Source organism: Phytophthora infestans, genomic scaffold (assembly GCF_000142945.1).
Source record: "Phytophthora infestans T30-4 supercont1.33 genomic scaffold, whole genome shotgun sequence".
Classification (NCBI taxonomy): Eukaryota; Oomycota; class Peronosporomycetes; order Peronosporales; family Peronosporaceae; genus Phytophthora; species Phytophthora infestans.
The window spans coordinates 1,317,871-1,345,341 of record NW_003303726.1 but is presented as its reverse complement, the minus strand read 5'-3'; the positions used below and the strand labels follow the sequence as shown (position 1 = coordinate 1,345,341).

The following is a 27,471-nucleotide window of genomic DNA, read 5'->3' as shown; positions in this document are numbered from 1 at the left end:
AAGCTGACGCGTAATATAGCTTCGTGATATATTACAATACATCTCCGTTGTAATTTTTTGAGCGGGGCATACCGCATTCTCTTGGCCCAGCTCACGACATTGCAATTTTATGAGGGTCTACAGGCGAGACCTTTGGATCATTTTTGAATACATCAAATACCTCTATTTTAGATTTGGGCTCCTCGAGCTCCCAATCTAAGTAGAACTTCTGCAGGGTACAGTACTGCACTTCGTTTCGCGGGGGTGTACTATATAAATTTTGCGAATAAATCAAATTTTAGTTTAATCAGCTGAGTTTTGTTTTATTTTAGATCATCAAATCCGGAAGTTTATTAAAGGTCCAGGGACTCGAAAACGGGGTGCAGTACTGTACATTGTACCGGTTTATTAAAGTACAGTACTGGACGATTTTCAGAAGAGATTTCCATTTGTATTGTGATATTACGAATATCCTTAGATGTGTCGCCAGTAGCTCCGTTTTATTAATACGAATTCATACTTCTTCATGCTATTTAATAGGAAGTGAGTATTTTGCCGAGAAAATAGGATAAACACACGTCCATCGCTGGGACAACACACACGGGGCTGGGCGACGTGGTTGCCATAGCCGCGGCGCCAACTAAGGTGAGCGGGTGCGAGGCGGGCCCAGCGCTGAGCTCACCAGCGAGCCGAGCACAACACTTTCCAGAATATTCTATCCATTGCGAGCGCAGCGAACCGCGGGGGCGGCATGTTCTGTCTATTTTGCCCGACTGGCTAACCGACTATACAATTATACCCCCCAACATCCATAAAATGTACTTAGCCGACGGTCTTGGCAACACTTGCTCGGAATTAATTTCTAATCCCAGACACAGCGCCTTGCCGAGTCGAGGACTTAGAGGCCGGGGTGGGGCAGGCCGCGCAGCGGCGCCCCCCGAGCGCAGCGCAGCAAGTGAAGAGAGGGGCGGGCCCACGGCTATAAGTCCGCAGACGAGTGCAAACGCGCTAGTGTCCTACCTTTACTCCAATTTAACCGTACTCTACTATTTGTACACGTATAAAATGCGATGCTATGTTACCTCAGTCGGGCAAAATAACGAGTGCCTATTTAATATCAAGACGACACATTTAATGTCAATTGAATGTAGTTCATACTATGTACTACATGTATTATCCTTAGATGTGTCATGCCAGTTGTAATACGAATTGGTACAGCACACGGACTGTTTACTGGCTCTTTCGATCCAGGTGTTTGAGCGTTTCGCCTCTTTGTGATCCACCTTTTCCTTTATTTACTTCATTCGCAATTCTACCCGAAGGTACTAACCCCACCACTACTCTTTTCCACCAACTATGCGACTGGCAGCTTTTGTTTTGGTGGCTGTAGCATTTGCGATCATTCCTGATGGACGAGTCTCCGCGGCAGCACTCGGACCTCCCAAGAGCAGTGAAGGTACTCACGAAACAGCAAGATTGTTGCGGTTGAATGCTGTGCCACAGCCTGTGGAAACCGGCAACCAAGAAGAAAGGACAATTAACTTCGCGTCGATTAAGAAGATTGTTCCGGGTATAGCGCCTTTAAAAACGCACAAGCACTTAAGGCGTCTCAAAAGGCAGCACTGAAGGCCCAGGATGCGGCTAAAAGGAAAGCTGCCGTTGACAAGTGGTTCAAACAATTCGAAAGCGATGAATTTCTGTTTACAGCTGCGCTCCCCTCTTGGGCCGGAAAGAAAATGCACCCCGACAAAGTCCGAGAATACTTCGCTTCGCTTGGCAAGTCGGGCGATGACGTCAGTATGATCGTCAAGCGTTACGACAATTACCGCCAAACAATACCCACGAAGAAGTAGAATTTTACGCACGCCTCACCCGAAGACCACACGATTGTCGCTAGTAGAGAGCTACAAGTAGTTCAACAGCTGAAGTTCGTTTTGAACTCCCCTCTTTGTCCCATTTTTCAGTGTTTGTGTAGCGACAGAAGAAATAAAGCAACTTGAATACGAGACCGTATTATTCTGGTGCAGGTTACCCGCCCCGTCAATGCTTTTCTATGGCTGAACTTCTAGACAATACTACAGTTTATGATAAACCCATTGAATTTATAGCCTAGCTTGCACATGTCTTACGGCCTATATATAAAATAGGCCGTAAGACTTGTGCTCGGACACTGTGACTCACTACACTTTATTACTTTTCAAGTGCTATTATCCAGAATCGGGTGCCTGTACATGTAGTGGCTGGCGCAGTCCAACGCACTGGGCCGCACAGAACGTGAGGCCACGCTAGCATTGGTAATTGAGGGATTGTACACCTTATCCCGCAGGGCCTCCGAAAACAGCATTGTCAATAACATTATCGAACAATAAGCTATTTCCTCACAAGATTATTTATTTTTGGAAATTGGAGAGCTGTAAATTTATGGAAACACACAACAAATATTATTTTTTATGGGACGTGGAGGTTTGGGCCGTGGGCCCACTTGAAGGTTAGCTTGCTAACAATAGTGAGACAACATTTTTTGCTTAAATTCCTAATTTAAAAGAAAAAAATCTTATGAGGTTTAGTACAGGACTGACAGCTGTGACATCCCTCCTTATGGACCGCGCTTACATGCGTGCAGGCATGGACCCAACGCGTTTAGAAAACGCTGGGAAATGTTGCCATCTCACGAATGCTTCAACTACATTAAATATGAACAGGACGTTCAATAATCCTTTTAATCTTAAGTACTACTTATTGTAGTGGTTGGTTGAGTCCAAGCCTTGTCCACTGCACTGGGCCGCACAGAACGTGAGGCCAAGCTGGCATAGAAGTACATGTACGAGGACTACTAGTGAGCTCTATACATAACGTTCCCTTAGTTTAGTCAGATTGAAATCTACCGGCTAGCAAGCAATACAACCAAGGTTAACAGGAAGCGCCAGCTTCCCTCGTGTGTGTTCGAGTTATCGAGACCCACTACAGGTATTTAAGCAAGAGGGGTGTTCATCAATACATGTAATTATTGATGCTGTTGCATTCCGCCCGTTTGTCTCACTCCGGCCGCATTTTACGGTAAGCGACAACAATTAAGTTTTCTGTACTTTTATCAGAAGCATTAATATCAAGGGAGTGAGTGCTGCACCCACCTCGTGCACATGGGACGGTGCTGGAGGGCTTGAGATCCGCATCCGGCTTGCGGGTATACCTCGTGTAGCGTATACTTTCCCCCCCCCACTCATTTTTGCAGCGGGGGCAAATCAGCAGCAGATGGCGCCCGACCTGCGCGTCAAAGCGGCGGTGCGACCGCCGCGCCACGGAGGAGGGGCGAGTGATAGTGAAGAGGGGGTCGACAGCGACGAGGAGTGGTTCGACTCGTCATGCCTTTGCCGTGAAAAGTCCAGTTTGGTCGGTTGAATTCCCGTAGCACTGTTGGATACTTACGGCTAAGAGTGCGTTCAAAAAAGTCTTGCTCGATCAGAGAATAAGCCATAGGCAACGCTCCTTTCACGCCACGTGCGTCGTAGAAGCCGTTCGCTCGTGGGGCAGCAGAAATCACGTCTAAACCAGCTTGACAGTGTTCCAATAATCCACTTAGAAACGGAGGAAAATTCAAGTATCCCGACGCAATTTGGAGCTGCGAACCACGCGGTAATTGCCGCACAAACTCACTTAGCACACGCTCATCGTGGTCCATGGAGATTGGTGTAAATTGCAGCGTTGGAAACGCCCACGCATCGGTGCGTGCGTCGTCTTTATCTTGCTGATACTGACTTGGGTCCACTAGCTTCTCGAGATCGCGTCGCATTGCCGTCTTTGCGGCCTCCGAGTCGTGAGCCAGTTGAGGTGCCAACAACTTGTAGTCGCTCTTGGCGGATGTCAACGATTCCAGTTTGACTCTGTACGAAAAACCGGTAACCAGTTGTACGAACTGATGGTAGAACTGTGCCAACGCCCCGCAGTTTGTCAATTGCACGTATCGATCCTGTCTATTGGTGAAGTAATCGTTGCTCAAATTTGCGCCACTAAGCACGAGAGTGTCGTCCACTAAATACACTTTAGCGTGAGAGACGCCCAGCGTCTCATTAAATTGCGGAGGTAGTTTGGCTTTGAGTCCTGAGAGTTGTGGTACGCGGAATAGAAATAGCTCCACGTTGTTCGGAAATTGCTTCAATAATGGAGCTAACATGGTGACGGAACTGGCCGTGACACCGCCGCGTTGGCCGCGAGAATAGTCCAGTACGATCTGCACCTGGAGATGCGGTCGTTCTTTTAGTCTCGTGGCTAGTGCGCCCACCAAATCGCTCTCCAATTGACCCGTGCCGAGATACAGCGAGGAGATGGAGATTCGTGTCTCTGCGAGCTGTATATTGTGCACTAGCTGCTGGTAGAAGTCTGTGGGGGTGGCCAATAACGTTACATCGGAGCTGCGCAATGGGAACAGACGCGAATGACGCGCTAGAGAGCGGAACAGGTGCTCGTAAGTGGTGCTGGTGTTGAAACTTGGCCGCAGAGGAAGGTTGGTGGTCGAGTGGTGGAGGAGAGGAAGTGCGCACTAGAAGGTGAGTTGAAAAGTGATTGATTGGGAGTCCTCTGAAAAGAAAAACTAACTACACTGCATGCACTTGCCAGGGGCGCTTCACCTGTCAGGCCGCCCAGCACGCTCCCTTCTGCGCTTGTGCTTGTCGCCACGAATCTTCAATGCACCTCTCGTGTCGAACTTCAACAAGTCGCTTTGCCATCTTGCGAAGTCTTAGTCGTCGATGCTGCTGCTGTCACCACTCCGTTGCCCAATCGGGTTCGACGCTTCATTCTGGTCTAACACTCCCACTCGGCGAACTCCGAGTTCATCGCGAAAATACTTGAACTTGATGGTCCCAAGAGGCTTGGTAAAATGGTCGGCAACCATTTCTGATGTGGGGCAGTACTGGATGCGGATTTCATGCTCCTTAACCTTTTGTCGCAACCAGTGATACTTAGTGTTGATATGACGCGATCGCTGAGTTACTGCTTTGCTTTCAGCGAGATGTTGAGCACCTTGGTTGTCTTCGAACACAAGAATCTCGGCAGCTTCCATCCTCAAATCCTTCAGCACCATGTTGAGCCCGATACACTCCTGAACGCCTGTCCCCATTGCAATATACTCCGCTTCTGTGGAGGACAGCGTCACCATTGATTGTTTCTTCGAGCCCCACTCCACGAGGTTGCCACAATAGAATATGGCAAAGCCAGTAGACGAATGCGACTCACGTTCCACCGAAAAAGCAGCATCACAATACACGACAAGTCCGCTTTCATCACGTTGCTTGAATTCCAGTCCAAAATCACGCGTACCGTTGAGATATCGGAACACACGGTTAATCCCGTCTTCCACAGCACGTGTAGGTCGCTCGGTCTCTTGAGCAAGTAGGCGAATCGCAGTAGCCAAGTCTGGTCTACTGATGACCGACAAATACAGCAGTGCACCGATGGCAGGTCGAGGCTTGAATTCACAAATATCCTCGTCGAGGAAGAGCTTATCTCGGTATCGCTCTTCCATTGGTGTAGCTGCAGATCTTGTCTTCTCCATACCAAATCGCTCCAGAATTGTGTGAGAATATTTTCGCTGGCCAACACAAACTGCGTCACCACTGGGTGACCAGGTCAGCTCGAGGCCCAAGAAAAAATTAACATCCTCGAAATGGTTCACCTCGAACGCAGCCTCCATTGCTGCCTTGAAAGATACAATGTCTTCGTCTCGCATGGCGAAAATCAAGATGTCATCAACGTAGATGAGAACAATCACCAAGTCTTCCGCAGCGCCTTTCACGAATAGACAGTAATCCGCCTGGCCTTGACGAAAACCCTGCGCATTCAGAAAAGCGCACAAGTGTTCGTACCACGACCTAGAGGCTTGTTTTAGCCCATACAGAGCCTTCAGCAAGCGCCATACACAGCCTTTGCACCTGCGATATCCTTCGGCTGGTTCCAGGTAGATCTCCTCGTCCAGATTGGAGTTCAAGAAGGCGGTCTTCACGTCCAGCTGCAATCTCTTCATGCGCTTGATTACCACAATGACCAACACGAGTCGAAGTGTGCTATGTCGTATCACAGGACTGAACGTTTCACTGTAATCTTCACCGGCGTGCTGGCTGAAACCTTTTGCCACAAGACGCGCCTTGTATTTGTCCAGACTTCCGTCAGCGTTGGTTTTCTTCTTAAACACCCACTTCGACTTTATCGCTGATCGACCGGATGGTAGCTGGGCCTCCACGAATGTTCCATTGTCCACAAGACTCTGGACTTCGTCGTCCATTGCCTGCTCCCACTCGTTCCGATCCTCCGAAGCATTTACTTCATCCAAGTTAATGGGTTCCACACCTAGTGCCCAGTTAGTTAGGTCACTCGGGGTCAGTTGACGATATATAAAGCCATCGGAAATGCTTGTACCATCTTCCTGTGCAGGCGCCAGTCGTTCCTCTACCATATTGCACACTTGTTCCAGTGAAAGATGACTTTCCTCATAATTCAGACGTCGCTGACTGGGCTTCGGGATTCTGCTCGAGCGACGCGGAAGAGGAATTGCTTTTTCCACACGGGGATCTCCTCGAAGACGAGCTTGCTGTCGCACAACTCCCACTGGTTCCGGACCAGACGGGGGTTGTCAAGGAGTTTCCGTTGCTTCAGAGTCAATTGACCGATTGGCAGTAGATCTCATGACCACGTCTTCCTTCTCCTCTTCAACATCCTCCAACCGAAGTTGACCCTCCATGCGATTAACTAACTCTTGCTGAGCTAGATCGAGCTGCGTGTAGATTTTAACTTCTTCTTCATCTCTTGGTGGTAAGAACTGATCCTCGTAGAAGACGACTGTGCGCGCTGTTATAGTCTCTCCAGTGCCACGATCCGGAATGTGCACGAGATAAGCGCCACCGGTAGCGTAGCCAACAAAAATCCCATTCCGAGTCTTCGAGTCCAGCTTCTTCCTGTTCTCCTTCGGCACCAAAACCTGCACCTTGCATCCAAACACACGCAGATTGCTGATGTCGGGCGGCGAGCCAAGAAAAGCTTCCATCGGGGTTTTACCGTCTAGTACCTTAGTCGGGCAGCGGTTCCTGATGTACGCCGCACACACGACTGCATCAGCCCAGTAGGCATTGGGTAGATTTGCTCCCTGCATCAGCGTACGAGCCATCTCTACTATGACGCGATTGCTACGCTCCACCTTTCCGTTCTGTTGGGGACTGTAGGGTGTCGAGAATTCCTGCACAATCTCGAACTTGCTGCAGTACGCAGCAAACTCGCCACCCACGTACTCTGCAGCGTTATCGGACTTAATGAACGCCACACGATACTCCGGCGCATAGGCCTTCAACTTTGCAATACAGTCCTTGACTGCATCCAGCTGAGCACGAGAGCTCTTCTCTCGCAGCGGGTACGCCATTTCCAAGTGAAAGGGCTCCACAACGATATTGGCCAAACCAGTATATCCTTCCCGAGCTGTGACCTGCATCGGACCTACGTAGTCGATGGCCAACAGCATTTGGTTGTTTTTCAGCACGCGCCTTCCCTTAACCGCAAATGGTTTCTGCGCGAGTTTCCCACTCACACAGGTCGGACACGATTGATTCACGGTTCCGTGCCATGGCACTTTCAGGTCCTCAAGCAGTTGGTGAACGCTGCGAGAATTGAGATGTCCAAGTCGCTTGTGCCAGGTTTCAAGATGCGGCGTTTCGGCCGTCATCATCGCCGCCTGCTCAACAGCTACACTAGTGGCATCCACCACATACATTGCTTGACCCTCTCGCGACGCCAGAACTGACACTCCAGATGGCGAGCGAATGATACACGACGCGCCCTTGAACTCCACCGTCATACCGCGACGTGATGCAGCAGCTACTGAAATCAGGTTGCGTGCCAGTCCCTTGACGAACAGTACTTCCTGCAGGACACAGACTTCTCGTCCGTCCTTTTCCAGCGGTGCTTGACCAACCGCAGTCGCCACCAAGTTGTCGCCGGATGCTACCGTCAGTACACGAGGTTCCGTCAACTCACGCACATTGATGAGATTGTCAAAGTGCCCCGTCATGTGGCTCGTGGCTCCGCTGTCCACGATCCACCCTCTCTTGTTGTCATCGGTCGCGTCGTCCACAGTGAATGCGACACTGGCAGCTTCCGCCTTCGACGGTGATTCATCAGTCTTGCAGTCTCGAGCGAAGTGTCCCATCTTGCCACACTTGTAGCACTTCACCCTGCTCATGTCACGTTTCTTCTTCGGCTTGCCCGCCTTCTGCTTGCCAGCCGTTTGTTCTGCACTGAACGCAGCAGCACCTTTACCACTGCCCGATCCAGCCGTCGAGCGTCGATTCTTTTGCTGATCACGACGGATCGCTTCAGCCTGGCAACGCTGGATCATGAGCTCGAATGTCGCGCAAGACTCGAGCACGCCAACGAAGCCATTCCAAGCAGGTCCCAGACTCTGCATAAAATTCTGCCTTTTCTCTTCATCAGACAGAACCACACGTTGCTCCTGCAGCTCGTCGATCACACGCCTCGTGTTCTTGATGTGGTCGATCATCGAATTGTCACCGTCCAGGTACAGCCCGATATACTCGCGCTTGGCAGCTCCAACGCTAGCACTGCATTTGACGTTGTACGTCATGCGAAGGTGTCTCAAAATTGCCATCGGATGGTCCAGCAGGTACACTTCTGCGGCAATCTTTTCATCGAGCGCCGCGAGGATGATTGATGAGGCCATCTTTTGCCTGATCATGAGGTCGTGGAACGGAGTTGTTGTTTCTCCCACTGCTTCCTTCACTTGTGCCACAGCAGCCACTGATGCTGCCGCAGCCGATGGCGTCCCGGACGCCGATGACGATTCCGACCCAGCCGCTGCTGGATCCTTCTCGACCTTCAGATCTTGCTCCGTGGGCATGGGTAGCTGGATTGCATCCCACAGCCCCTTGATCTCCAGTACCAGCTTAACCTGGGCGCCCCACGCTGGGAACCCAGTCCCGTTGAACAGCTTCAGCTTAGTCGTGTAGGACGCGGCCGATTTTGAGGACATCATAACCTGTTGAAACTTGGCCGCAGAGGAAACTTGGTGGTCGAGTGGTGGAGGAGAGGAAGTGCGCACTAGAAGGTGAGTTGAAAAGTGATTGATTGGGAGTCCTCTGAAAAGAAAAACTAACTACACTGCATGCACTTGCCAGGGGCGCTTCACCTGTCAGGCCGCCCAGCACGCTCCCTTCTGCGCTTGTGCTTGTCGCCACGAATCTTCAATGCACCTCTCGTGTCGAACTTCAACAAGTCGCTTTGCCATCTTGCGAAGTCTTAGTCGTCGATGCTGCTGCTGTCACCACTCCGTTGCCCAATCGGGTTCGACGCTTCATTCTGGTCTAACAGCTGGAGCAGTTGGAGGTCATGGCGGAGGGTGAACCTCCAACTTGAGGCTCCAATTCGTGAGGAAGAGAAATGCGCAAATGCAGACTGAAAGGGATATGACATTAGGTAGGCTCTCCTAAACTGCTTTTAATCCACGGGAAAAACAATGGAGCTCGAGGTACCCAAAATTAGAAAAGGGCCAATATGATGTACCCAAATGCATTTTGCAAAAAGAAAATCAAGGAAAGCTCCAAATTTAGGGTGGTCGATGTATTACTCTACCTTAAGCCACCGACTAGCAAAGCTGACGCGTAATATAGCTTCGTGATATATTACAATACATCTCCGTTGTAAATTTTTGAGCGGGGCATACCGCATTCTCTTGGCCCAGCTCACGACATTGCAATTTTATGAGGGTCTACAGGCGAGACCTTTGGATCATTTTTGAATACATCAAATACCTCTATTTTAGATTTGGGCTCCTCGAGCTCCCGTAGAACTTCTGCAGGGTACAGTACTGCACTTCGTTTCGCGGGGGTGTACTATATAAATTTTGCGAATAAATCAAATTTTAGTTTAATCAGCTGAGTTTTGTTTTATTTTAGATCATCAAATCCGGAAGTTTATTAAAGGTCCAGGGACTCGAAAACGGGGTGCAGTACTGTACATTGTACCGGTTTATTAAAGTACAGTACTGGACGATTTTCAGAAGAGATTTCCATTTGTATTGTGATATTACGAATATCCTTAGATGTGTCGCCAGCTCTTGCTATTTATTAATACGAATTCATACTTCTTCATGCTATTTAATAGGAAGTGAGTATTTTGCCGAGAAAATAGGATAAACACACGTCCATCGCTGGGACAACACACACGGGGTGGTTGCCATAGCCGCGGCGCCAACTAAGGTGAGCGGGTGCGAGGCGGGCCCAGCGCTGAGCTCACCAGCGAGCCGAGCACAACACTTTCCAGAATATTCTATCCATTGCGAGCGCAGCGAACCGCGGGGGCGGCATGTTCTGTCTATTTTGCCCGACTGGCTAACCGACTATACAATTATACCCCCCAACATCCATAAAATGTACTTAGCCGACGGTCTTGGCAACACTTGCTCGGAATTAATTTCTAATCCCAGACACAGCGCCTTGCCGAGTCGAGGACTTAGAGGCCGGGGTGGGGCAGGCCGCGCAGCGGCGCCCCCCGAGCGCAGCGCAGCAAGTGAAGAGAGGGGCGGGCCCACGGCTATAAGTCCGCAGACGAGTGCAAACGCGCTAGTGTCCTACCTTTACTCCAATTTAACCGTACTCTACTATTTGTACACGTATAAAATGCGATGCTATGTTACCTCAGTCGGGCAAAATAACGAGTGCCTATTTAATATCAAGACGACACATTTAATGTCAATTGAATGTAGTTCATACTATGTACTACATGTATTATCCTTAGATGTGTCATGCCAGTTGTAATACGAATTGGTACAGCACACGGACTGTTTACTGGCTCTTTCGATCCAGGTGTTTGAGCGTTTCGCCTCTTTGTGATCCACCTTTTCCTTCATTTACTTCATTCGCAATTCTACCCGAAGGTACTAACCCCACCACTACTCTTTTCCACCAACTATGCGACTGGCAGCGTTTGTTTTGGTGGCTGTAGCATTTGCGATCATTCCTGATGGACGAGTCTCCGCGGCAGCACTCGGACCTCCCAAGAGCAGTGAAGGTACTCACGAAACAGCAAGATTGTTGCGGTTGAATGCTGTGCCACAGCCTGTGGAAACCGGCAACCAAGAAGAAAGGACAATTAACTTCGCGTCGATTAAGAAGATTGTTCCGGGTACAAGCGCCTTTAAAAACGCACAAGCACTTAAGGCGTCTCAAAAGGCAGCACTGAAGGCCCAGGATGCGGCTAAAAGGAAAGCTGCCGTTGACAAGTGGTTCAAACAATTCGAAAGCGATGAATTTCTGTTTACAGCTGCGTTCCCCTCTTGGGTCAGAAAGAAAATGCACCCCGACAAAGTCCGAGAATACTTCGCTTCGCTTGGCAAGTCGGGCGATGACGTCAGTATGATCGTCAAGCGTTACGACAATTACCGCCAAACAATACCCACGAAGAAGTAGAATTTTACGCACGCCTCACCCGAAGACCACACGATTGTCGCTAGTAGAGAGCTACAAGTAGTTCAACAGCTGAAGTTCGTTTTGAACTCCCCTCTTTGTCCCATTTTTCAGTGTTTGTGTAGCGACAGAAGAAATAAAGCAACTTGAATACGAGACCGTATTATTCTGGTGCAGGTTACCCGCCCCGTCAATGCTTTTCTATGGCTGAACTTCTAGACAATACTACAGTTTATGATAAACCCATTGAATTTATAGCCTAGCTTGCACATGTCTTACGGCCTATATATAAAATAGGCCGTAAGACTTGTGCTCGGACACTGTGACTCACTACACTTTATTACTTTTCAAGTGCTATTATCCAGAATCGGGTGCCTGTACATGTAGTGGCTGGCGCAGTCCAACGCACTGGGCCGCACAGAACGTGAGGCCACGCTAGCATTGGTAATTGAGGGATTGTACACCTTATCCCGCAGGGCCTCCGAAAACAGCATTGTCAATAACATTATCGAACAATAAGCTATTTCCTCACAAGATTATTTATTTTTGGAAATTGGAGAGCTGTAAATTTATGGAAACACACAACAAATATTATTTTTTATGGGACGTGGAGGTTTGGGCCGTGGGCCCACTTGAAGGTTAGCTTGCTAACAATAGTGAGACAACATTTTTTGCTTAAATTCCTAATTTAAAAGAAAAAAATCTTATGAGGTTTAGTACAGGACTGACAGCTGTGACATCCCTCCTTATGGACCGCGCTTACATGCGTGCAGGCATGGACCCAACGCGTTTAGAAAACGCTGGGAAATGTTGCCATCTCACGAATGCTTCAACTACATTAAATATGAACAGGACGTTCAATAATCCTTTTAATCTTAAGTACTACTTATTGTAGTGGTTGGTTGAGTCCAAGCCTTGTCCACTGCACTGGGCCGCACAGAACGTGAGGCCAAGCTGGCATAGAAGTACATGTACGAGGACTACTAGCGAGCTCTATACATAACGTTCCCTTAGTTTAGTCAGATTGAAATCTACCGGCTAGCAAGCAATACAACCAAGGTTAACAGGAAGCGCCAGCTTCCCTCGTGTGTGTTCGAGTTATCGAGACCCACTACAGGTATTTAAGCAAGAGGGGTGTTCATCAATACATGTAATTATTGATGCTGTTGCATTCCGCCCGTTTGTCTCACTCCGGCCGCATTTTACGGTAAGCGACAACAATTAAGTTTTCTGTACTTTTATCAGAAGCATTAATATCAAGGGAGTGAGTGCTGGTGCACATGGGACGGTGCTGGAGGGCTTGAGATCCGCATCCGGCTTGCGGGTATACCTCGTGTAGCGTATACCTTCCCCCCCCCCACTCATTTTTGCAGCGGGGGCAAATCAGCAGCAGATGGCGCCCGACCTGCGCGTCAAAGCGGCGGTGCGACCGCCGCGCCACGGAGGAGGGGCGAGTGATAGTGAAGAGGGGGTCGACAGCGACGAGGAGTGGTTCGACTCGTCATGCCTTTGCCGTGAAAAGTCCAGTTTGGTCGGTTGAATTCCCGTAGCACTGTTGGATACTCACGGCTAAGAGTGCGTTCAAAAAAGTCTTGCTCGATCAGAGAATAAGCCATAGGCAACGCTCCTTTCACGCCACGTGCGTCGTAGAAGCCGTTCGCTCGTGGGGCAGCAGAAATCACGTCTAAACCAGCTTGACAGTGTTCCAATAATTCACTTAGAAACGGAGGAAAATTCAAGTATCCCGACGCAATTTGAAGCTGCGAACCACGCGGTAATTGCCGCACAAACTCACTTAGCACACGCTCATCGTGGTCCATGGAGATTGGTGTAAATTGCAGCGTTGGAAACGCCCACGCATCGGTGCGTGCGTCGTCTTTATCTTGCTGATACTGACTTGGGTCCACTAGCTTCTCGAGATCGCGTCGCATTGCCGTCTTTGCGGCCTCCGAGTCGTGAGCCAGTTGAGGTGCCAACAACTTGTAGTCGCTCTTGGCGGATGTCAACGATTCCAGTTTGACTCTATACGAAAAACCGGTAACCAGTTGTACGAACTGATGGTAGAACTGTGCCAACGCCCCACAGTTTGTCAATTGCACGTATCGATCCTGTCTATTGGTGAAGTAATCGTTGCTCAAATTTGCGCCACTAAGCACGAGAGTGTCGTCCACTAAATACACTTTAGCGTGAGAGACGCCCAGCGTCTCATTAAATTGCGGAGGTAGTTTGGCTTTGAGTCCTGAGAGTTGTGGTACGCGGAATAGAAATAGCTCCACGTTGTTCGGAAATTGCTTCAATAATGGAGCTAACATGGTGACGGAACTGGCCGTGACACCGCCGCGTTGGCCGCGAGAATAGTCCAGTACGATCTGCACCTGGAGATGCGGTCGTTCTTTTAGTCTCGTGGCTAGTGCGCCCACCAAATCGCTCTCCAATTGACCCGTGCCGAGATACAGCGAGGAGATGGAGATTCGTGTCTCTGCGAGCTGTATATTGTGCACTAGCTGCTGGTAGAAGTCTGTGGGGGTGGCCAATAACGTTACATCGGAGCTGCGCAATGGGAACAGACGCGAATGACGCGCTAGAGAGCGGAACAGGTGCTCGTAAGTGGTGCTGGAGCAGTTGGAGGTCATGGCGGAGGGTGAACCTCCAACTTGAGGCTCCAATTCGTGAGGAAGAGAAATGCGCAAATGCAGACTGAAAGGGATATGACATTAGGTAGGCTCTCCTAAACTGCTTTTAATCCACGGGAAAAACAATGGAGCTCGAGGTACCCAAAATTAGAAAAGGGCCAATATGATATACCCAAATGCATTTTGCAAAAAGAAAATCAAGGAAAGCTCCAAATTTAGGGTGGTCGATGTATTACTCTACCTTAAGCCACCGACTAGCAAAGCTGACGCGTAATATAGCTTCGTGATATATTACAATACATCTCCGTTGTAATTTTTTGAGCGGGGCATACCGCATTCTCTTGGCCCAGCTCACGACATTGCAATTTTATGAGGGTCTACAGGCGAGACCTTTGGATCATTTTTGAATACATCAAATACCTCTATTTTAGATTTGGGCTCCTCGAGCTCCCAATCTAAGTAGAACTTCTGCAGGGTACAGTACTGCACTTCGTTTCGCGGGGGTGTACTATATAAATTTTGCGAATAAATCAAATTTTAGTTTAATCAGCTGAGTTTTGTTTTATTTTAGATCATCAAATCCGGAAGTTTATTAAAGGTCCAGGGACTCGAAAACGGGGTGCAGTACTGTACATTGTACCGGTTTATTAAAGTACAGTACTGGACGATTTTCAGAAGAGATTTCCATTTGTATTGTGATATTACGAATATCCTTAGATGTGTCGCCAGCTCTTGCTATTTATTAATACGAATTCATACTTCTTCATGCTATTTAATAGGAAGTGAGTATTTTGCCGAGAAAATAGGATAAACACACGTCCATCGCTGGGACAACACACACGGGGCTGGGCGACGTGGTTGCCATAGCCGCGGCGCCAACTAAGGTGAGCGGGTGCGAGGCGGGCCCAGCGCTGAGCTCACCAGCGAGCCGAGCACAACACTTTCCAGAATATTCTATCCATTGCGAGCGCAGCGAACCGCGGGGGCGGCATGTTCTGTCTATTTTGCCCGACTGGCTAACCGACTATACAATTATACCCCCCAACATCCATAAAATGTCCTTAGCCGACGGTCTTGGCAACACTCGCTCGGAATTAATTTCTAATCCCAGACACAGCGCCTTGCCGAGTCGAGGACTTAGAGGCCGGGGTGGGGCAGGCCGCGCAGCGGCGCCCCCCGAGCGCAGCGCAGCAAGTGAAGAGAGGGGCGGGCCCACGGCTATAAGTCCGCAGACGAGTGCAAACGCGCTAGTGTCCTACCTTTACTCCAATTTAACCGTACTCTACTATTTGTACACGTATAAAATGCGATGCTATGTTACCTCAGTCGGGCAAAATAGCGAGTGCCTATTTAATATCAAGACGACACATTTAATGTCAATTGAATGTAGTTCATACTATGTACTACATGTATTATCCTTAGATGTGTCATGCCAGTTGTAATACGAATTGGTACAGCACACGGACTGTTTACTGGCTCTTTCGATCCAGGTGTTTGAGCGTTTCGCCTCTTTGTGATCCACCTTTTCCTTCATTTACTTCATTCGCAATTCTACCCGAAGGTACTAACCCCACCACTACTCTTTTCCACCAACTATGCGACTGGCAGCGTTTGTTTTGGTGGCTGTAGCATTTGCGATCATTCCTGATGGACGAGTCTCCGCGGCAGCACTCGGACCTCCCAAGAGCAGTGAAGGTACTCACGAAACAGCAAGATTGTTGCGGTTGAATGCTGTGCCACAGCCTGTGGAAACCGGCAACCAAGAAGAAAGGACAATTAACTTCGCGTCGATTAAGAAGATTGTTCCGGGTACAAGCGCCTTTAAAAACGCACAAGCACTTAAGGCGTCTCAAAAGGCAGCACTGAAGGCCCAGGATGCGGCTAAAAGGAAAGCTGCCGTTGACAAGTGGTTCAAACAATTCGAAAGCGATGAATTTCTGTTTACAGCTGCGTTCCCCTCTTGGGTCAGAAAGAAAATGCACCCCGACAAAGTCCGAGAATACTTCGCTTCGCTTGGCAAGTCGGGCGATGACGTCAGTATGATCGTCAAGCGTTACGACAATTACCGCCAAACAATACCCACGAAGAAGTAGAATTTTACGCACGCCTCACCCGAAGACCACACGATTGTCGCTAGTAGAGAGCTACAAGTAGTTCAACAGCTGAAGTTCGTTTTGAACTCCCCTCTTTGTCCCATTTTTCAGTGTTTGTGTAGCGACAGAAGAAATAAAGCAACTTGAATACGAGACCGTATTATTCTGGTGCAGGTTACCCGCCCCGTCAATGCTTTTCTATGGCTGAACTTCTAGACAATACTACAGTTTATGATAAACCCATTGAATTTATAGCCTAGCTTGCACATGTCTTACGGCCTATATATAAAATAGGCCGTAAGACCTTGTGCTCGGACACTGTGACCTCACACTACACTTTATTACTTTTCAAGTGCTATTATCCAGAATCGGGTGCCTGTACATGTAGTGGCTGGCGCAGTCCCAACGCACTGGGCCCGCACAGAACGTGAGGCCACGCTAGCATTGGTAATTGAGGGATTGTACACCTTATCCCGCAGGGCCTCCGAAAACAGCATTGTCAATAACATTATCGAACAATAAGCTATTTCCTCACAAGATTATTTATTTTTGGAAATTGGAGAGCTGTAAATTTATGGAAACACACAACAAATATTATTTTTTATGGGACGTGGAGGTTTGGGCCGTGGGCCCACTTGAAGGTTAGCTTGCTAACAATAGTGAGACAACATTTTTTGCTTAAATTCCTAATTTAAAAGAAAAAAATCTTATGAGGTTTAGTACAGGACTGACAGCTGTGACATCCCTCCTTATGGACCGCGCTTACATGCGTGCAGGCATGGACCCAACGCGTTTAGAAAACGCTGGGAAATGTTGCCATCTCACGAATGCTTCAACTACATTAAATATGAACAGGACGTTCAATAATCCTTTTAATCTTAAGTACTACTTATTGTAGTGGTTGGTTGAGTCCAAGCCTTGTCCACTGCACTGGGCCGCACAGAACGTGAGGCCAAGCTGGCATAGAAGTACATGTACGAGGACTACTAGCGAGCTCTATACATAACGTTCCCTTAGTTTAGTCAGATTGAAATCTACCGGCTAGCAAGCAATACAACCAAGGTTAACAGGAAGCGCCAGCTTCCCTCGTGTGTGTTCGAGTTATCGAGACCCACTACAGGTATTTAAGCAAGAGGGGTGTTCATCAATACATGTAATTATTGATGCTGTTGCATTCCGCCCGTTTGTCTCACTCCGGCCGCATTTTACGGTAAGCGACAACAATTAAGTTTTCTGTACTTTTATCAGAAGCATTAATATCAAGGGAGTGAGTGCTGCACCCACCTCGTGCACATGGGACGGTGCTGGAGGGCTTGAGATCCGCATCCGGCTTGCGGGTATACCTCGTGTAGCGTATACTTTCCCCCCCCCACTCATTTTTGCAGCGGGGGCAAATCAGCAGCAGCCGAAGGACGATGGCGCCCGACCTGCGCGTCAAAGCGGCGGTGCGACCGCCGCGCCACGGAGGAGGGGCGAGTGATAGTGAAGAGGGGGTCGACAGCGACGAGGAGTGGTTCGACTCGTCATGCCTTTGCCGTGAAAAGTCCAGTTTGGTCGGTTGAATTCCCGTAGCACTGTTGGATACTCACGGCTAAGAGTGCGTTCAAAAAAGTCTTGCTCGATCAGAGAATAAGCCATAGGCAACGCTCCTTTCACGCCACGTGCGTCGTAGAAGCCGTTCGCTCGTGGGGCAGCAGAAATCACGTCTAAACCAGCTTGACAGTGTTCCAATAATCCACTTAGAAACGGAGGAAAATTCAAGTATCCCGACGCAATTTGGAGCTGCGAACCACGCGGTAATTGCCGCACAAACTCACTTAGCACACGCTCATCGTGGTCCATGGAGATTGGTGTAAATTGCAGCGTTGGAAACGCCCACGCATCGGTGCGTGCGTCGTCTTTATCTTGCTGATACTGACTTGGGTCCACTAGCTTCTCGAGATCGCGTCGCATTGCCGTCTTTGCGGCCTCCGAGTCGTGAGCCAGTTGAGGTGCCAACAACTTGTAGTCGCTCTTGGCGGATGTCAACGATTCCAGTTTGACTCTATACGAAAAACCGGTAACCAGTTGTACGAACTGATGGTAGAACTGTGCCAACGCCCCGCAGTTTGTCAATTGCACGTATCGATCCTGTCTATTGGTGAAGTAATCGTTGCTCCAAATTTGCGCCACTAAGCACGAGAGTGTCGTCCACTAAATACACTTTAGCGTGAGAGACGCCCAGCGTCTCATTAAATGGCGGAGGTAGTTTGGCTTTGAGTCCTGAGAGTTGTGGTACGCGGAATAGAAATAGCTCCACGTTGTTCGGAAATTGCTTCAATAATGGAGCTAACATGGTGACGGAACTGGCCGTGACACCGCCGCGTTGGCCGCGAGAATAGTCCAGTACGATCTGCACTTGGAGATGCGGTCGTTCTTTTAGTCTCGTGGCTAGTGCGCCCACCAAATCGCTCTCCAATTGACCCGTGCCGAGATACAGCGAGGAGATGGAGATTCGTGTCTCTGCGAGCTGTATATTGTGCACTAGCTGCTGGTAGAAGTCTGTGGGTGTGGCCAATAACGTTACGTCGGAGCTGCGCAATGGGAACAGACGCGAATGACGCGCTAGAGAGCGGAACAGGTGCTCGTAAGTGGTGCTGGAGCAGTTGGAGGTCATGGCGGAGGGTGAACCTCCAACTTGAGGCTCCAATTCGTGAGGAAGAGAAATGCGCAAATGCAGACTGAAAGGGATATGACATTAGGTAGGCTCTCCTAAACTGCTTTTAATCCACGGGAAAAACAATGGAGCTCGAGGTACCCAAAATTAGAAAAGGGCCAATATGATATACCCAAATGCATTTTGCAAAAAGAAAATCAAGGAAAGCTCGTGGTCGATGTATTACTCTACCTTAAGCCACCGACTAGCAAAGCTGACGCGTAATATAGCTTCGTGATATATTACAATACATCTCCGTTGTAATTTTTTGAGCGGGGCATACCGCATTCTCTTGGCCCAGCTCACGACATTGCAATTTTATGAGGGTCTACAGGCGAGACCTTTGGATCATTTTTGAATACATCAAATACCTCTATTTTAGATTTGGGCTCCTCGAGCTCCCAATCTAAGTAGAACTTCTGCAGGGTACAGTACTGCACTTCGTTTCGCGGGGGTGTACTATATAAATTTTGCGAATAAATCAAATTTTAGTTTAATCAGCTGAGTTTTGTTTTATTTTAGATCATCAAATCCGGAAGTTTATTAAAGGTCCAGGGACTCGAAAACGGGGTGCAGTACTGTACATTGTACCGGTTTATTAAAGTACAGTACTGGACGATTTTCAGAAGAGATTTCCATTTGTATTGTGATATTACGAATATCCTTAGATGTGTCGCCAGTTATTAATACGAATTCATACTTCTTCATGCTATTTAATAGGAAGTGAGTATTTTGCCGAGAAAATAGGATAAACACACGTCCATCGCTGGGACAACACACACGGGGCTGGGCGACGTGGTTGCCATAGCCGCGGCGCCAACTAAGGTGAGCGGGTGCGAGGCGGGCCCAGCGCTGAGCTCACCAGCGAGCCGAGCACAACACTTTCCAGAATATTCTATCCATTGCGAGCGCAGCGAACCGCGGGGGCGGCATGTTCTGTCTATTTTGCCCGACTGGCTAACCGACTATACAATTATACCCCCCAACATCCATAAAATGTACTTAGCCGACGGTCTTGGCAACACTTGCTCGGAATTAATTTCTAATCCCAGACACAGCGCATTGCCGAGTCGAGGACTTAGAGGCCGGGGTGGGGCAGGCCGCGCAGCGGCGCCCCCCGAGCGCAGCGCAGCAAGTGAAGAGAGGGGCGGGCCCACGGCTATAAGTCCGCAGACGAGTGTAAACGCGCTAGTGTCCTACCTTTACCCCAATTTAACCGTACTATACTATTTGTACACGTATAAAATGCGATGCTATGTTACCTCAGTCGGGCAAAATAACGAGTGCCTATTTAATATCAAGACGACACATCGAAGGATATTAAATGTCTATTGAATGTAGTACATACTATGTACTACATGTATTATCCTTAGATGTTTGTAATACGAATTGGTACAGCACACGGACTGTTTACTGGCTCTTTCGATCCAGGTGTTTGAGCGTTTCGCCTCTTTGTGATCCACCTTTTCCTTTATTTACTTCATTCGCAATTCTACCCGAAGGTACTAACCCCACCACTACTCTTTTCCACCAACTATGCGACTGGCAGCTTTTGTTTTGGTGGCTGTAGCATTTGCGATCATTCCTGATGGACGAGTCTCCGCGGCAGCACTCGGACCTCCCGAGAGCAGTGAAGGTACTCACGAAAAAGCAAGATTGTTGCGGTTGAATGCTGTGCCACAGCCTGTGGAAACCGGCAACCAAGAAGAAAGGACAATTAACTTCGCGTCGATTAAGAAGATTGTTCCGGGTACAAGCGCCTTTAAAAACGCACAAGCACTTAAGGCGTCTCAAAAGGCAGCACTGAAGGCCCAGGATGCGGCTAAAAGGAAAGCTGCCGTTGACAAGTGGTTCAAACAATTCGAAAGCGATGAATTTCTGTTTACAGCTGCGTTCCCCTCTTGGGTCAGAAAGAAAATGCACCCCGACAAAGTCCGAGAATACTTCGCTTCGCTTGGCAAGTCGGGCGATGACGTCAGTATGATCGTCAAGCGTTACGACAATTACCGCCAAACAATACCCACGAAGAAGTAGAATTTTACGCACGCCTCACCCGAAGACCACACGATTGTCGCTAGTAGAGAGCTACAAGTAGTTCAACAGCTGAAGTTCGTTTTGAACTCCCCTCTTTGTCCCATTTTTCAGTGTTTGTGTAGCGACAGAAGAAATAAAGCAACTTGAATACGAGACCGTATTATTCTGGTGCAGGTTACCCGCCCCGTCAATGCTTTTCTATGGCTGAACTTCTAGACAATACTACAGTTTATGATAAACCCATTGAATTTATAGCCTAGCTTGCACATGTCTTACGGCCTATATATAAAATAGGCCGTAAGACTTGTGCTCGGACACTGTGACTCACTACACTTTATTACTTTTCAAGTGCTATTATCCAGAATCGGGTGCCTGTACATGTAGTGGCTGGCGCAGTCCAACGCACTGGGCCGCACAGAACGTGAGGCCACGCTAGCATTGGTAATTGAGGGATTGTACACCTTATCCCGCAGGGCCTCCGAAAACAGCATTGTCAATAACATTATCTAACAATAAGCTATTTCCTCACAAGATTATTTATTTTTGGAAATTGGAGAGCTGTAAATTTATGGAAACACACAACAAATATTATTTTTTATGGGACGTGGAGGTTTGGGCCGTGGGCCCACTTGAAGGTTAGCTTGCTAACAATAGTGAGACAACATTTTTTGCTTAAATTCCTAATTTAAAAGAAAAAAATCTTATGAGGTTTAGTACAGGACTGACAGCTGTGACATCCCTCCTTATGGACCGCGCTTACATGCGTGCAGGCATGGACCCAACGCGTTTAGAAAACGCTGGGAAATGTTGCCATCTCACGAATGCTTCAACTACATTAAATATGAACAGGACGTTCAATAATCCTTTTAATCTTAAGTACTACTTATTGTAGTGGTTGGTTGAGTCCAAGCCTTGTCCACTGCACTGGGCCGCACAGAACGTGAGGCCAAGCTGGCATAGAAGTACATGTACGAGGACTACTAGTGAGCTCTATACATAACGTTCCCTTAGTTTAGTCAGATTGAAATCTACCGGCTAGCAAGCAATACAACCAAGGTTAACAGGAAGCGCCAGCTTCCCTCGTGTGTGTTCGAGTTATCGAGACCCACTACAGGTATTTAAGCAAGAGGGGTGTTCATCAATACATGTAATTATTGATGCTGTTGCATTCCGCCCGTTTGTCTCACTCCGGCCGCATTTTACGGTAAGCGACAACAATTAAGTTTTCTGTACTTTTATCAGAAGCATTAATATCAAGGGAGTGAGTGCTGGTGCACATGGGACGGTGCTGGAGGGCTTGAGATCCGCATCCGGCTTGCGGGTATACCTCGTGTAGCGTATACTTTCCCCCCCCCCACTCATTTTTGCAGCGGGGGCAAATCAGCAGCAGATGGCGCCCGACCTGCGCGTCAAAGCGGCGGTGCGACCGCCGCGCCACGGAGGAGGGGCGAGTGATAGTGAAGAGGGGGTCGACAGCGACGAGGAGTGGTTCGACTCGTCATGCCTTTGCCGTGAAAAGTCCAGTTTGGTCGGTTGAATTCCCGTAGCACTGTTGGATACTCACGGCTAAGAGTGCGTTCAAAAAAGTCTTGCTCGATCAGAGAATAAGCCATAGGCAACGCTCCTTTCACGCCACGTGCGTCGTAGAAGCCGTTCGCTCGTGGGGCAGCAGAAATCACGTCTAAACCAGCTTGACAGTGTTCCAATAATTCACTTAGAAACGGAGGAAAATTCAAGTATCCCGACGCAATTTGGAGCTGCGAACCACGCGGTAATTGCCGCACAAACTCACTTAGCACACGCTCATCGTGGTCCATGGAGATTGGTGTAAATTGCAGCGTTGGAAACGCCCACGCATCGGTGCGTGCGTCGTCTTTATCTTGCTGATACTGACTTGGGTCCACTAGCTTCTCGAGATCGCGTCGCATTGCCGTCTTTGCGGCCTCCGAGTCGTGAGCCAGTTGAGGTGCCAACAACTTGTAGTCGCTCTTGGCGGATGTCAACGATTCCAGTTTGACTCTATACGAAAAACCGGTAACCAGTTGTACGAACTGATGGTAGAACTGTGCCAACGCCCCGCAGTTTGTCAATTGCACGTATCGATCCTGTCTATTGGTGAAGTAATCGTTGCTCAAATTTGCGCCACTAAGCACGAGAGTGTCGTCCACTAAATACACTTTAGCGTGAGAGACGCCCAGCGTCTCATTAAATGGCGGAGGTAGTTTGGCTTTGAGTCCTGAGAGTTGTGGTACGCGGAATAGAAATAGCTCCACGTTGTTCGGAAATTGCTTCAATAATGGAGCTAACATGGTGACGGAACTGGCCGTGACACCGCCGCGTTGGCCGCGAGAATAGTCCAGTACGATCTGCACTTGGAGATGCGGTCGTTCTTTTAGTCTCGTGGCTAGTGCGCCCACCAAATCGCTCTCCAATTGACCCGTGCCGAGATACAGCGAGGAGATGGAGATTCGTGTCTCTGCGAGCTGTATATTGTGCACTAGCTGCTGGTAGAAGTCTGTGGGTGTGGCCAATAACGTTACGTCGGAGCTGCGCAATGGGAACAGACGCGAATGACGCGCTAGAGAGCGGAACAGGTGCTCGTAAGTGGTGCTGGAGCAGTTGGAGGTCATGGCGGAGGGTGAACCTCCAACTTGAGGCTCCAATTCGTGAGGAAGAGAAATGCGCAAATGCAGACTGAAAGGGATATGACATTAGGTAGGCTCTCCTAAACTGCTTTTAATCCACGGGAAAAACAATGGAGCTCGAGGTACCCAAAATTAGAAAAGGGCCAATATGATGTACCCAAATGCATTTTGCAAAAAGAAAATCAAGGAAAGCTCGTGGTCGATGTATTACTCTACCTTAAGCCACCGACTAGCAAAGCTGACGCGTAATATAGCTTCGTGATATATTACAATACATCTCCGTTGTAATTTTTTGAGCGGGGCATACCGCATTCTCTTGGCCCAGCTCACGACATTGCAATTTTATGAGGGTCTACAGGCGAGACCTTTGGATCATTTTTGAATACATCAAATACCTCTATTTTAGATTTGGGCTCCTCGAGCTCCCAATCTAAGTAGAACTTCTGCAGGGTACAGTACTGCACTTCGTTTCGCGGGGGTGTACTATATAAATTTTGCGAATAAATCAAATTTTAGTTTAATCAGCTGAGTTTTGTTTTATTTTAGATCATCAAATCCGGAAGTTTATTAAAGGTCCAGGGACTCGAAAACGGGGTGCAGTACTGTACATTGTACCGGTTTATTAAAGTACAGTACTGGACGATTTTCAGAAGAGATTTCCATTTGTATTGTGATATTACGAATATCCTTAGATGTGTCGCCAGCCTTGCTATTTTATTAATACGAATTCATACTTCTTCATGCTATTTAATAGGAAGTGAGTATTTTGCCGAGAAAATAGGATAAACACACGTCCATCGCTGGGACAACACACACGGGGCTGGGCGACGTGGTTGCCATAGCCGCGGCGCCAACTAAGGTGAGCGGGTGCGAGGCGGGCCCAGCGCTGAGCTCACCAGCGAGCCGAGCACAACACTTTCCAGAATATTCTATCCATTGCGAGCGCAGCGAACCGCGGGGGCGGCATGTTCTGTCTATTTTGCCCGACTGGCTAACCGACTATACAATTATACCCCCCAACATCCATAAAATGTCCTTAGCCGACGGTCTTGGCAACACTCGCTCGGAATTAATTTCTAATCCCAGACACAGCGCCTTGCCGAGTCGAGGACTTAGAGGCCGGGGTGGGGCAGGCCGCGCAGCGGCGCCCCCCGAGCGCAGCGCAGCAAGTGAAGAGAGGGGCGGGCCCACGGCTATAAGTCCGCAGACGAGTGCAAACGCGCTAGTGTCCTACCTTTACTCCAATTTAACCGTACTCTACTATTTGTACACGTATAAAATGCGATGCTATGTTACCTCAGTCGGGCAAAATAGCGAGTGCCTATTTAATATCAAGACGACACATTTAATGTCAATTGAATGTAGTTCATACTATGTACTACATGTATTATCCTTAGATGTGTCATGCCAGTTGTAATACGAATTGGTACAGCACACGGACTGTTTACTGGCTCTTTCGATCCAGGTGTTTGAGCGTTTCGCCTCTTTGTGATCCACCTTTTCCTTCATTTACTTCATTCGCAATTCTACCCGAAGGTACTAACCCCACCACTACTCTTTTCCACCAACTATGCGACTGGCAGCGTTTGTTTTGGTGGCTGTAGCATTTGCGATCATTCCTGATGGACGAGTCTCCGCGGCAGCACTCGGACCTCCCAAGAGCAGTGAAGGTACTCACGAAACAGCAAGATTGTTGCGGTTGAATGCTGTGCCACAGCCTGTGGAAACCGGCAACCAAGAAGAAAGGACAATTAACTTCGCGTCGATTAAGAAGATTGTTCCGGGTACAAGCGCCTTTAAAAACGCACAAGCACTTAAGGCGTCTCAAAAGGCAGCACTGAAGGCCCAGGATGCGGCTAAAAGGAAAGCTGCCGTTGACAAGTGGTTCAAACAATTCGAAAGCGATGAATTTCTGTTTACAGCTGCGTTCCCCTCTTGGGTCAGAAAGAAAATGCACCCCGACAAAGTCCGAGAATACTTCGCTTCGCTTGGCAAGTCGGGCGATGACGTCAGTATGATCGTCAAGCGTTACGACAATTACCGCCAAACAATACCCACGAAGAAGTAGAATTTTACGCACGCCTCACCCGAAGACCACACGATTGTCGCTAGTAGAGAGCTACAAGTAGTTCAACAGCTGAAGTTCGTTTTGAACTCCCCTCTTTGTCCCATTTTTCAGTGTTTGTGTAGCGACAGAAGAAATAAAGCAACTTGAATACGAGACCGTATTATTCTGGTGCAGGTTACCCGCCCCGTCAATGCTTTTCTATGGCTGAACTTCTAGACAATACTACAGTTTATGATAAACCCATTGAATTTATAGCCTAGCTTGCACATGTCTTACGGCCTATATATAAAATAGGCCGTAAGACTTGTGCTCGGACACTGTGACTCACTACACTTTATTACTTTTCAAGTGCTATTATCCAGAATCGGGTGCCTGTACATGTAGTGGCTGGCGCAGTCCAACGCACTGGGCCGCACAGAACGTGAGGCCACGCTAGCATTGGTAATTGAGGGATTGTACACCTTATCCCGCAGGGCCTCCGAAAACAGCATTGTCAATAACATTATCTAACAATAAGCTATTTCCTCACAAGATTATTTATTTTTGGAAATTGGAGAGCTGTAAATTTATGGAAACACACAACAAATATTATTTTTTATGGGACGTGGAGGTTTGGGCCGTGGGCCCACTTGAAGGTTAGCTTGCTAACAATAGTGAGACAACATTTTTTGCTTAAATTCCTAATTTAAAAGAAAAAAATCTTATGAGGTTTAGTACAGGACTGACAGCTGTGACATCCCTCCTTATGGACCGCGCTTACATGCGTGCAGGCATGGACCCAACGCGTTTAGAAAACGCTGGGAAATGTTGCCATCTCACGAATGCTTCAACTACATTAAATATGAACAGGACGTTCAATAATCCTTTTAATCTTAAGTACTACTTATTGTAGTGGTTGGTTGAGTCCAAGCCTTGTCCACTGCACTGGGCCGCACAGAACGTGAGGCCAAGCTGGCATAGAAGTACATGTACGAGGACTACTAGTGAGCTCTATACATAACGTTCCCTTAGTTTAGTCAGATTGAAATCTACCGGCTAGCAAGCAATACAACCAAGGTTAACAGGAAGCGCCAGCTTCCCTCGTGTGTGTTCGAGTTATCGAGACCCACTACAGGTATTTAAGCAAGAGGGGTGTTCATCAATACATGTAATTATTGATGCTGTTGCATTCCGCCCGTTTGTCTCACTCCGGCCGCATTTTACGGTAAGCGACAACAATTAAGTTTTCTGTACTTTTATCAGAAGCATTAATATCAAGGGAGTGAGTGCTGCACCCACCTCGTGCACATGGGACGGTGCTGGAGGGCTTGAGATCCGCATCCGGCTTGCGGGTATACCTCGTGTAGCGTATACTTTCCCCCCCCCACTCATTTTTGCAGCGGGCAGCAGCCAGGAAGCCATGGCGCCCGACCTGCGCGTCAAAGCGGCGGTGCGACCGCCGCGCCACGGAGGAGGGGCGAGTGATAGTGAAGAGGGGGTCGACAGCGACGAGGAGTGGTTCGACTCGTCATGCCTTTGCCGTGAAAAGTCCAGTTTGGTCGGTTGAATTCCCGTAGCACTGTTGGATACTCACGGCTAAGAGTGCGTTCAAAAAAGTCTTGCTCGATCAGAGAATAAGCCATAGGCAACGCTCCTTTCACGCCACGTGCGTCGTAGAAGCCGTTCGCTCGTGGGGCAGCAGAAATCACGTCTAAACCAGCTTGACAGTGTTCCAATAATCCACTTAGAAACGGAGGAAAATTCAAGTATCCCGACGCAATTTGGAGCTGCGAACCACGCGGTAATTGCCGCACAAACTCACTTAGCACACGCTCATCGTGGTCCATGGAGATTGGTGTAAATTGCAGCGTTGGAAACGCCCACGC

At 48.5% G+C, this 27,471-nt stretch overlaps 7 protein-coding genes across 7 annotated transcripts; 6 read left to right on the top strand and 1 right to left on the bottom strand.

The window, feature by feature from the left end:
• Nucleotides 1-1,335: 1,335 nt before the first annotated feature.
• PITG_14965 (secreted RxLR effector peptide protein, putative) lies at nucleotides 1,336-1,605 on the top strand (the record flags this gene model as incomplete). The annotated part of the gene is made up of 1 exon (XM_002899086.1): nucleotides 1,336-1,605. The coding sequence occupies one exon, from the start codon at nucleotides 1,336-1,338 to the stop codon at nucleotides 1,603-1,605; it is 270 nt and encodes an 89-aa protein (XP_002899132.1).
• Nucleotides 1,606-1,676: 71 nt separating this feature from the next.
• On the top strand, nucleotides 1,677-1,894 carry PITG_14964 (uncharacterized protein; the record flags this gene model as incomplete). The annotated part of the gene is made up of 1 exon (XM_002899085.1): nucleotides 1,677-1,894. The coding sequence occupies one exon, from the start codon at nucleotides 1,716-1,718 to the stop codon at nucleotides 1,830-1,832; it is 117 nt and encodes a 38-aa protein (XP_002899131.1).
• A 6,439-nt stretch (nucleotides 1,895-8,333) lies between these two features.
• On the bottom strand, nucleotides 8,334-8,713 carry PITG_14963 (uncharacterized protein; the record flags this gene model as incomplete). The annotated part of the gene is made up of 2 exons (XM_002899084.1): nucleotides 8,334-8,417; nucleotides 8,462-8,713. The coding sequence occupies 2 exons, from the start codon at nucleotides 8,711-8,713 to the stop codon at nucleotides 8,334-8,336; spliced, it is 336 nt and encodes a 111-aa protein (XP_002899130.1).
• A 2,230-nt stretch (nucleotides 8,714-10,943) lies between these two features.
• Nucleotides 10,944-11,441, top strand: PITG_14962 (secreted RxLR effector peptide protein, putative; the record flags this gene model as incomplete). The annotated part of the gene is made up of 1 exon (XM_002899083.1): nucleotides 10,944-11,441. The coding sequence occupies one exon, from the start codon at nucleotides 10,944-10,946 to the stop codon at nucleotides 11,439-11,441; it is 498 nt and encodes a 165-aa protein (XP_002899129.1).
• A 4,225-nt stretch (nucleotides 11,442-15,666) lies between these two features.
• Nucleotides 15,667-16,164, top strand: PITG_14961 (secreted RxLR effector peptide protein, putative; the record flags this gene model as incomplete). Its single annotated transcript, XM_002899082.1, has 1 exon — nucleotides 15,667-16,164. One exon carries the CDS (start codon nucleotides 15,667-15,669, stop codon nucleotides 16,162-16,164), a length of 498 nt encoding a protein of 165 aa, XP_002899128.1.
• Nucleotides 16,165-20,395: 4,231 nt separating this feature from the next.
• PITG_14960 (secreted RxLR effector peptide protein, putative) lies at nucleotides 20,396-20,893 on the top strand (the record flags this gene model as incomplete). Its single annotated transcript, XM_002899081.1, has 1 exon — nucleotides 20,396-20,893. The coding sequence occupies one exon, from the start codon at nucleotides 20,396-20,398 to the stop codon at nucleotides 20,891-20,893; it is 498 nt and encodes a 165-aa protein (XP_002899127.1).
• A 4,215-nt stretch (nucleotides 20,894-25,108) lies between these two features.
• Nucleotides 25,109-25,606, top strand: PITG_14959 (secreted RxLR effector peptide protein, putative; the record flags this gene model as incomplete). Its single annotated transcript, XM_002899080.1, has 1 exon — nucleotides 25,109-25,606. One exon carries the CDS (start codon nucleotides 25,109-25,111, stop codon nucleotides 25,604-25,606), a length of 498 nt encoding a protein of 165 aa, XP_002899126.1.
• Nucleotides 25,607-27,471: the final 1,865 nt, after the last annotated feature.